Source organism: Aegilops tauschii, chromosome 2, assembly GCF_002575655.3.
Source record: "Aegilops tauschii subsp. strangulata cultivar AL8/78 chromosome 2, Aet v6.0, whole genome shotgun sequence".
NCBI classification, from domain to species: Eukaryota; Viridiplantae; Streptophyta; class Magnoliopsida; order Poales; family Poaceae; genus Aegilops; species Aegilops tauschii.
The window spans coordinates 558051261-558062228 of NC_053036.3; the positions used below are offsets into that span (position 1 = coordinate 558051261).

At 45.7% G+C, this 10968-nt stretch overlaps 1 protein-coding gene across 1 annotated transcript; it reads left to right on the forward strand.

The window, feature by feature from the left end:
* The first annotated feature begins 414 nt into the window (after window positions 1–414).
* On the forward strand, window positions 415–3241 carry LOC109749864 (28 kDa ribonucleoprotein, chloroplastic). Its single transcript, XM_020308805.3, has 5 exons — window positions 415–915; window positions 1016–1114; window positions 1820–2095; window positions 2587–2817; window positions 2915–3241. The coding sequence occupies exons 1-4, from the start codon at window positions 589–591 to the stop codon at window positions 2740–2742; spliced, it is 858 nt and encodes a 285-aa protein (XP_020164394.1). The 5' UTR covers window positions 415–588; the 3' UTR covers window positions 2743–2817; window positions 2915–3241.
* The last annotated feature ends 7727 nt before the right edge of the window (window positions 3242–10968 follow it).

Below are 10968 nucleotides of genomic sequence, written 5' to 3' on the forward strand. Positions count from 1 at the left end.
ACAGATGTGCTTCGCAAAAAACACCATTCTTCCCTCCAAACCTAGAAAAAATCAGGCAAAAACTGAAAAACAGAAAAAACACAAAAGAACTCATTAAAACCCAAAAATGCATATAGAAAAAATAATTAAAAGAATGAAATCATGAGTGAGCACCCAGCACGCGAAACGTGGCGGCGGCTGGACGCACCACTTGACGTGCTCTTGGACTACAAAGCTCCCACGAAAGATAACCATTGGTTAGTTGGTCTGAAATTCTCTTAGGTTCTACTTCATCCGTCCCATAATATAATATGTTTTTGAACGGCGAAAGAAAGACCAAAGAAAAGCAAAAAAAAAGTCGGCCAGCATGGGCCGGAAAATCTCTTTTGTAAGCAGGCCTGATCAAGAGCACGAGGCAAGCGGTGCCGCGACCACAAACAAACGAACCATCGCCGTCGTCCCTTATCCCGCCAGCGGCGCTCGCTTATCCGAACACAAAACCAGGCGGAAAATTTCCAGGCCCCCTCCCTCCGCCGCCCCCTCCAATCCCAAACCCCGGGACACAAACCGCCCGCGTCGCAGCCTCCTCTCCTCCGGTGGGCGAAACCAATGGCGCTCTCCCTCGCGCGCAGCCCGCACCCCGCCGCCGCGGCGCCCTCGCTGCCCCGCATCCCGGGGCGCATTTCCCAGTACGTCCCGCTCCTCCACTCCCCTCGCCGCCCCTACCCCGGCCTCCGCCTCCGCCTCCCGGCCGCCGCCGTCGCGGCCTCCTCGCCCCCGGAGGCGCCGGCCGCCGAGCCCGCGGCCGCCGCGGAGGGGGACGAGGAGCTGGGGGAGACGCGGCGGAAGCTCTTCGTGGGCAACATGCCGTTCACCTTCTCCGCCGCGGAGACGGAGAAGCTCTTCGCCGAGTGCGGCGTCGTCAAGGACGTCGAGGTGATAGACACACGATGCCGCTACACGCTTAGTTGTTCAATCCTATGCTGCCGCGCGCGTTCTCTGAGTGATACGGGCTAGTTTTGTTTGTTCCGCGAAGGTTATCAAGATGAAGGACGGGAGGAAGAGGGGCTTCGCGTTCGTCACCATGGCCACCGCCGAAGAGGCCGCCGCCGCAGCGGAGAAGTTCGACGGCCACGTGAGTCTATATGCGCATACGCTGGCTGCATATCAGTACACAACGTGGATGAATGCTGCCTTATAACAAAATGTGCTAAATGTTGTTTTGACCTCTGAAGTGAAATTAATTAAGATGACTTCAACCTTCGTTTCCATGTGTTTACTGCTATCACACATCCTTGGACCGAAAAAATCGCTGTAAATTCCTCAAGGTCAAGGGCGACGACGCTAGAACTTACCATTCGTTGAATATGCATGGACATGTTCACATTTGATGATTGCATTATATATTATTATTGGAATGTTCTTGCTGAATAGATGCCTTAAAATACATGGATGAGTTAAATAATGTTAGCAACTTTGTGAATATTGTTTCATACGGACAGAAAAGTTTACTACGATCTTTTTTTTTTGAATGAAAAAAGTTTACTGCGATCTTACTTCATGTTTGAATTCAGCACAAAATATCAGTCTGCTGTCCAGTGTGTTACAGAGTTCAGCTGAGCTTATCATTAAAATACTGACATCTTGAGGTTCCCACAAAATAAGATGCTGGCATTCCCGGCAAAAATAATACTCCCTCTGTAACTTAATATAAGACGTATTTTGACACTGTCATGGACTCTAAAAACGTCTTATAAAAAGTTACGGAGGGAGTATACCTTAGCTTTGGAAATTTTTCATCGATCTCTTATGCTAAATTCTGTATCACAATTATTTGTAGGATGTCATGGGAAGGATCATCAAGGTGGAATTTTCAAAGAGCTTCAGAAAACCTGCTCCACCACCATCTCCGGACACCATAGTCGCGAAGTACAAGCTTTATGTTTCCAATCTTGCATGGAAAGCAAGGTCTGCTGATCTGAAGGAGTTCTTTTTACAGTTCAACCCAGTTTCTGCCAACATAGTCTTTGAAGATAGAAAATCAGCTGGGTATGGTTTTGTTTCTTTTGGAACAAAAGAGGAAGCAGAGGCTGCTCTCACTGAACTCAATGGAAAGGTGAAATTTTGATGAACACTTAATTATCAGTTTTACAGTTTAGCCAAGGACCGAGATCGATCATTCATAAATTAACCCTGCGGGATATTTAAACTTTCATGCTTGATGCACACACTTGTTATTATCTACAGTTCAGAAATCTTTGCTGGTCTTATGTTCATTTATTTTTTGATGAGCAATCCGTATGCCTCTTTTGACTTAATTAAATGTATTGTTCTTTTCCATATTATGATGCATTTGTTGAAGTTGTGCACTGGAGGATAAAATTGCTCTGGAGCAGCAGTGAAATGCTTGACGAGATATCTATTTACGAAAAACACGACAAGGTCTCTTGCTTGAGTGACCAATTTTTTTATCTCAACGTTATATGATAAAACGTGTCTTCTGGGTTATTTCCTTACATGCTTCATCTAAAATCAAATGAAAGAGATGTTGGACTACAAGCACATTAATTAGCATGGTGTTTAAGTTTCTATTTCTTTGTTTGATAGGAACTTATGGAAAGGCCTGTTATCCTAAGATGGCGGGAGGACAAAGAAACTGTGAAGGCTGATGGTGAAGTTGAAGACGTGAAGGTTAATGATCAGGCAGAAGGTGTGACGGTTGATGACAGTGGTGAGGTTGAAGGTGAAGATAAACAGGAGTAGTCTAATAGTACTGTGCTGGGAGAAAGTTGCAGTAGCTTATTGACAAAAGTGCAGATGCGGAAACTCATTGTACAGGTAGAAGTTTTTTTTATACTACTCCTCTAATGTATTTATCATTTCACTTAGTCATAGTATTTGGCAGAAATTCAGAAATGGTGCCTTTTTCTTGCAGATACAGAATAGAGGCGATAATTGTAATCGAAGACTTCAGCAAAGGTTTCTGTCATGATGCTGCTAAGAAGAATGGAAACAGAGGGCATTAGCCGTGATCAAGGTTAAACATCATCCTTGAGCAGCTGGCTTCATTATTTAATACGAGTCATGTGCTTATTGTAGTAATCAGTACTCATTTGTACTCCATTGTGACCATGAACTGTGTCGTTCCGAGATACTTGTAGTTTTCTGATTCTGGACCCAGTTCACTGTAATATCTCTTAGCTTGCTGATCAGCTTTCGGCGATGAGGCATTCTCAAGCAGCAACTTAATATTTTTCTGTTAGTTTCTCTCCTTTTTTTTTTCTGTCTGGAAGGGGAAACCCTCCTGATTTGTTTTATTAGAAACTGAGAACCAGTTGCCCAGGTCTTAAAAAAGGAAACAAAAACAGACAACCTGGGCTGTGTACATCCCTGAAGCATTGACTGGTAGCAAGAGAATTCTTCCGTTGTATAAAAAGAGAAACGCCGGCAACCAACGGCATCAGGCAAAACATGGAGAACATCAAGGCATGTCAAATGAAAATGAAATCCGTATATGAAGTAACTACTGGATCACCCTTTACAAAAGCCACAGCTAAAATTCCTTTTCCTATCTCCTAAGGGTACTTCATTTGTGGAATGGAAAACACAGATGCCATATTTGTTCGTCTTGGATCTTGTGCCTTCCTTAACAAGTTAATCTGGTACTTTGTTGCAAACATACTATTTCAGATGATCTGTCCTTTTGATGTAATATCAGCCATATGTTTCCCTATCACTTGCGACAATCATATTTTTTTTTAAACGGAGGCAAAAGATTTGCCTCATATATTAAATAAGGAGGAGAGAGAGTTTGTTACAACACACATCCAGGTTACGGCATGACAATTATTCTCGCAATAAAAAAGACCCTAGTTTCTTCGCCCCAGATTTCATCCAAAGGTTTGCCTCGTCTTCAATGATGTTGAGCAAGATTTGCGGAGGTGCACTCTTTTGCCTTAACACTCTTGCGTTGCGCTCATTCCAGATGACCCATGACACTAGCATGGTAATCGATGCCTTTGCTTTTCTGTCATTGGTGCCCGTGGTGCATGTGCTCGCCCACCAGGCCTGAACGGAGTCAAACAAGTTCCATGTGGACGTGTCCATGTCGTGGATGCGAAATTTCTGAATAGCCATGTTCCAAAGCCTGAGAGTGAAGCGGCATCTGAAGAAAAGATGAGGGCCACATTCCTGCACCCGTCGGCACAAGGGGCAAGGGCCACAGTTAGGCCATCCTCGCTTCTCCAATCTGTCACCAGTCCAGATCCTATCCTGAAGCGAGAGCCAAGCAAAGAACTTGACTTTCGGTGGGGCCCAAGCCTTCCAAACAATTTGGTCCATGGGGAGAGGACCAAGCCCAAAAATTGTGCCCTGTAAGCAGAGGCCGCGGAGTAGTGCCCAGATTCAGTGTGCTTCCATAGGATGTCATCCTCAGTGAGCTCATCCAGGTGCACCTCGTGCAGTAGCATCCAAAGGGTGAAGAATTGCGCAACATGCTTGATGGAAACTGATGCGGGCAGTCTGATTTTTAGGATCCACGCGTTGTCCTTGAGGGCCTCCCGTACCTTCCAGTGCTTCCAGGAGGAAGCCTCGTAAATGAGCGGAGCAATGTCTTTGGGCTTGCGACCAAGGAGCCAAGGGGAGTCCCAAAATGGAGTCTTCGCACCGTTCCCAACCGTGATGGTGGTACAGGCGTAGAAAAAGTTGAGGTCCTCCTCATCGCACGGGTCCCACTCCCGACCCACAACTTTGTGAGCTCCTCCCACTCGTACCAAGGCCACCGCAGACGCAAAGCCCGCGCGAACTTGTTGGTGTTGAGGACCCCAAGTCCACCATAGGAGAGCGGGTGGCTGACAACATCCCAATTGACCTTGCACTTTGCCCCGGATGTCGTATCCGACCCCGACCATAGGAAGGCCCGCTCAAGCTTGTCGATGTTTTACAGAACGGTGGGTTGTATGACAAGTGGCGTGATGAAGTAGATTACTTGGGAAGCGAGCACCGACTTAACGAGGGCCGCACGACCAATGGTGGTGATGTTTTGGCCGTCATATGTAGTCAGTCTGCTTGCCACTTTATCGACAAGAAATTGTAGGTCGGCGAGCTTCAACTTCCACACAGATAGCGGGAGTCCCAGGTAGCGGAGCAGAAAGGAAGCCCTGAAAGCATGTAGCCCTTGCGTGATGTGGCCCAAGTCAAGGTTGCTGCACCGAATGGGGACCGTTGAGCTCTTACGGAAGTTGGTGCAAAGGCCGGTGACTTCACCAAAACCTCGCAGAATGGCCGCGAGGTTGTCCACATCTCTTTTGATCAGCGCTACAAACACAGCCGCATCATCCACATAGAGAGAGGTTCGCACCATGACCCCTCCCCCTGGGACCTTGTGAAGAAGGCCCTTCCTTGTCGCCACATCAAGGATTTGCTTCAATGGGTCAATAGCTATCACAAAAAGGAGGGGAGAGACGGGTCCCCTTGTCGTAGTCCCTGGCCATGCTTGATGGGGGTACCAGCCACCCCATTCAAGAGGATCCTCGAAGATGAGGAGCATAGCAGAGCCGCAATCCACTCTCGAAATTTGCTTGGGAAACCTCGCCTCCGTAGGAGGTCAAGCAAGTACTCCCATTTGACAGAGTCAAATGCCTTGCGGATGTCCAGCTTCAAAAGGAGAGAGGGAGTCTTGCTCTTGTGCAAGCGACGCGCATGGTTTCTAACATACATGAAGTTGTCGTGGATGCTCTGTGTTTTGATGAACACACTTTGAGCGTTGGAGACGAGGGCGGACATGTGCGGGCCAAGCCGGATAGCGAGCACCTTCGCGATGATCTTACCGATTGCATGGATGAGGCTAATGGGCCTAGAGTCGACGATGCTCTCCGCCCCATCCTTCTTGGGGAGCAACACAATATTCGGAGAGTTGAGCCAATGTAGGTTGGTTGTGGAGGGAGTCAAAGCGTTGAATCACCCTCATGAGGTCGTGCTTGATGATGCCCCAACACTTTTTGAAGAAGAGGCCGGTGAAGCCATCTGGCCCAGGCGCCTTGTCGCTAGGCATGCTATTAAGCGCCTCGATGACCTCCGCCTCAGAGAGGGGAGCGTCAAACTCACGCAGGTCATGCGACTCCAGATTGAGCTCCTCCCAATTGAAGTCCTTCGTGCTTCCGCTTCCTCTTTTCATTACTTGCGAGAAGTGGTCATGGATTATCTTCTCCTTGGCATTGTGTTCGGTCACCCACCCTTGATCCTTCATAATCCGGTGGATATAGTTTTTCCTCCTTCTCACGTTAACGCGACGGTGAAAGAACTGAAGGAAATATGCCCTAGAGGCAATACTAAAGTATTATTTATTTCCTTGTATCATGATAAATGTTTATTATTCATGCTAGAATTGTATTAACCGGAAACATAATACATGTGTGAATATATAGACAAACAGAGTGTCACTAGTATGCCTCTACTTGACTAGCTCGTTAATCAAAGATGGTTATGTTTCCTAGCCATAGACATAAGTTGTCATTTGATTAACGAGATCACCTCATTAGGAGAATGACGTGATTGACTTGACCCATTCCGTTAGCTTAGCACTCGATCGTTTAGTATGTTGCTATTGCTTTCTTCATGACTTATACATGTTTCTATGACTATGAGATTATGCAACTCCCGTTTACCGGAGGAACACTTTGTGTGCTACCAAACGTCACAACGTAAATGGGTGATTATAAAGGTGCTCTACAGGTGTCTCCAAAGGTACTTGTTGGGTTGGCGTATTTCGAGATTAGGATTTGTCACTCCAATTGTCGGAGAGGTATCTCTGGGCCCACTCGGCAATGCACATCACTATAAGCCTTGCAAGCATTGTGACTAATGAGTTAGTTGCAGGATGATGTGTTACGGAACGAGTAAAGAGACTTGCCGACAACGAGATTGAACTAGGTATCGAGATACCGACGATCAAATCTCGGGCAAGTAACATACCGGTGACAAAGGGAACAACGTATGTTGTTATGCGGTCTGACCGATAAAGATCTTCGTAGAATATGTGGGAGCCAATATGGGCATCCAGGTCCTGCTATTGGTTATTGACCGGAGACGTGTCTCGGTCATGTCTACATAGTTCTCGAACCCGTAGGGTTCGCACGCTTAACGTTACGATGACAGTTTTATTGAGTTTTGATGTACCAAAGGAGTTCGGAGTCCCGAATGAGATCGGGGACATGACGAGGAGTCTCGAAATGGCCGAGACGTAAAGATCGATATATTGGACGACTATATTCGGACTTCGGAAAGGTTCCGAGTGATTCGGGTATTTTTCGGAGTACCGGAGAGTTACGGGAATACGTATTGGGCCTTATTGGGCCATACGGGAAAGAAGGAAAAGGGCCTCAAGGGTGGCCGCACCCCTCCCCTTGGTCTGGTCCGAATTGGACTAGGGAAGGGGGGCGCCCCCTTCCTTCCTTCTCTTTTCCCTTCCTCTTTTCCTATTCCATATGGGAGGTGGAATCCTACTAGGACTAGGGAGTCCTAGTAGGACTCCACACTTGGTGCGCCCCCTCCTAGGGCCGGCCTCCTCCTCCCTTGCTCCTTTATATACGGGGGCAGGGGGCACCCCAGAGACACAACAATTGATCCTTGAGATCTCTTAGCCGTGTGCGGTGCCCCCCTCCACCATATTACACCTCGATAATACCGTTGCGGAGCTTAGGCAAAGCCCTGCATCGGTGGAACATCATCATCGTCACCACGCCGTCGTGCTGATGAAACTCTCCCTCAACACTCGGCTGGATCGGAGTTCGAGGGACGTCATCGAGCTGAACGTGTGTAGAACTCGGAGGTGCCGTATGTTCGGTACTTGATCGGTCGGATCGTGAAGACGTACGACTACATCAACCGCGTTGTGATAATGCTTCCGCTTTCGGTCTACGAGGGTACGTGGACAACACTCTCCCCTCTCGTTGCTATGCATCACCATGATCTTGCGTGTGCGTAGGAAATTTTTTGAAGTTACTACGTTCCCCAACAGTGGCATCCGAGCCTGGTTTTATGCGTTGATGCTATGCACGAGTAGAACACAAGTGAGTTGTGGGCGATATAAGTCATACTGCTTACCAACATGTCATACTTTGGTTCGGCGGTATTGTGAGATGAAGCGGCCCGGACCAACATTACGCGTACGCTTACGCGAGACTGGTTTCACCGTTGCGAGCACTCGTTGCTTAAAGGTGACCGGCGGGTGTCTGTCTCTCTCACTTTAGTTGAACCGAGTGTGGCTACGCCCGGTCCTTGTGAAGGTTAAAACAACACCAACTTGACAAACTATCGTTGTGGTTTTGATGCGTAGGTAAGAACGGCTCTTGCTAAGCCCGTAGCAGCCACGTAAAATATGCAACAACAAAGTAGAGGACGTCTAACTTGTTTTTGCAGGTCATGTTGTGATGTGATATGGTCAAGACATGATGTGATAGAATGTGTTGTATGAGATGATCATGTTTTGTAACCGAGTTATCGGCAACTGGCAGGAGCCATATGGTTGTCGCTTTATTGTATGAGATGCAATCGCCATGTAATAGTTTTACTTTATCACTAAGCGGTAGCAATAGTCGTAAAAGCAATAAGTTGGCGAGACGACAACGATGCTACGATGGAGATCAAGGTGTCGCGCCGGTGACAATGGTGATCATGACGGTGCTTCGGAGATGGAGATCACAAGCACGGTGCTTCGGAGATGGAGATCACAAGCACAAGATGATGATGGCCATATCATATCACTTATATTGATTGCATGTGATGTTAATCCTTTATGCATCTTATCTTGCTTTGTTTGACGGTAGCATTATAAGATGATCCTTCACTAAATTATCAAAGTATAAGTGTTCTCCCTGAGTATGCACCGTTGCGAAAGTTCTTCGTGCTGAGACACCACGTGATGATCGGGTGTGATAGGCTCTACTTTCAAATACAACGGGTGCAAAACAGTTGCACACGCGGAATATTCAGGTTAAACTTGACGAGCCTAGCATATAACAGATATGGCCTCGGAACACGGAGACCGAAAGGTCGAGCGTGAATCATATAGTAGATATGATCAACATAGTGATGTTCACCATTGAAACTACCCCATCTCACGTGATGATCGGACATGGTTTAGTTGATATGGATCACGTGATCACTTAGAGGATTAGAGGGATGTCTATCTAAGTGGGAGTTCTTAAGTAATATGATTAATTGAACTTAAATTTATCATGAACTTAGTCCTGATAGTATTTTGCAAATTATGTTATAGATCAATAGCTCGCGTTGTTGCTTCCCTGTGTTTATTTTTGATATGTTCCTAGAGAAAAAATTATGTTGAAAGATGTTAGTAGCAAAGATGCGGATTGGATCCGTGATCTGAGGATTATCCTCATTGCTGCACAGAATAATTATGTCCTTGATGCACCGCTAGGTGACAGACCTATTGCAGGAGCAGATGCAGACGTTATGAACGTTTGGCTAGCTCAATATGATGACTACTTGATAGTTTAGTGCACCATGCTTAACGGCTTAGAATCGGGACTTCAAAGACGTTTTGAATGTCATGGACCATATGAGATGTTCCAGGAGTTGAAGTTAATATTTCAAGCAAATACCCGAGTTGAGAGATATGAAGTCTCCAACAAGTTCTATAGCTAAAAGATGGAGGAGAATCGCTCAACTAGTGAGCATGTGCTCAGATTGTCTGGGTACTACTATCGCTTGAATCAAGTGGGAGTTAATCTTCCAGATAAAATAGTGATTGACAGAATTCTCTAGTCACCATCACCAAGTTAGTAGAACTTCGTGATGAACTATAGTATGCAAGGGATGACGAAAGTGATTCCGGAGCTCTTCGTGATGCTGAAATCGACGAAGGTAGAAATCAAGAAAAACATCAAGTGTTGATGGTTGACGAGACCACTAGTTTCAAGAAAAGGGCAAAAGGAAGAAGGGGAACTTCAAAAAGAATGGCAAGCAAGTTGCTACTCAAGTGAAGAAACCCAAGTCTGTACCTAAGCCTGAGACTAAGTGCTTCTACTGCAAAGGGACTGGTCACTGGAGGCGGAACTGCCCCAAGTATTTGGTGGATAAGAAGGATGGCAAAGTGAACAAAGGTATATTGGATATACATGTTATTGATGTGTACTTACTAGTGTTTATAGCAACCCCTCAGTATTTGATACTGGTTCAGTTGCTAAAGAGTAGTAACTCGAAAACGGGAGTTGCAGAATAAACAGAGACTAGTAAAAGGCGAGGTGACGATGTGTGTTGGAAGTAGTTCCAAGATTGATATGATCATCATCGCACGCTCCCTATACTTTCGGGATTAGTGTTGAAACTAAATAAGTGTTATTTGGTGTTTGCGTTGAGCATGAATATGATTTGATCATGTTTATTGCAATACGGTTATTCATTTAAGTTAGAGAACAATTGTTGTTCTGTTTACATGAATAAAAACCTTCTATGGTCATACACACCAACGAAAATGGTTTGTTGGATCTCGATCGTAGTGATACACATATTCATAATAATGAAGCCAAAAGATGCAAAGTTAATAATGATAGTGCAACTTATTTGTGGCACTGCCGTTTAGGTCATATTGGTGTAAAGCGCATGAAGAAACTCCATACTGATGGGATTTTGGAATCACTTGATTATGAATCACTTGATGCTTGCGAACCGTGCCTCATGGGCAAGATGACTAAAAACGCCGTTCTCCGGAACTATGGAGAGAGCAACAGATTTGTTGGAAATCATACATACAGATGTATGTGGTCCGATGAATATTGAGGCTCGTAGCAGGTATCATTATTTTCTGACCTTCACAGATGATTTGAGCAGATATGGGTATATCTGCTTGATGAAACATAAGTCTGAAGCATTTGAAAAGTTCAAAGAATTTCAGAGTGAAGTAGAAAATCATCGTGACGAGAAAATAAGGTTTCTATGATTTGATCGCGGAGACAAATATTTGAGTTA

Excerpts from the sequence above, each read along its gene's own strand:
- LOC109749864 (XM_020308805.3), top strand. The coding sequence starts at position 589 with ATGGCGCTCTCCCTCGCGCGCAGCCCGCACCCCGCCGCCGCGGCGCCC. Across the intron at positions 916-1,015 it reads GCGTCGTCAAGGACGTCGAG|GTTATCAAGATGAAGGACGG; the intron begins GTGATAGACACA and ends TGTTCCGCGAAG. Across the intron at positions 2,096-2,586 it reads TCACTGAACTCAATGGAAAG|GAACTTATGGAAAGGCCTGT; the intron begins GTGAAATTTTGA and ends TTTGTTTGATAG.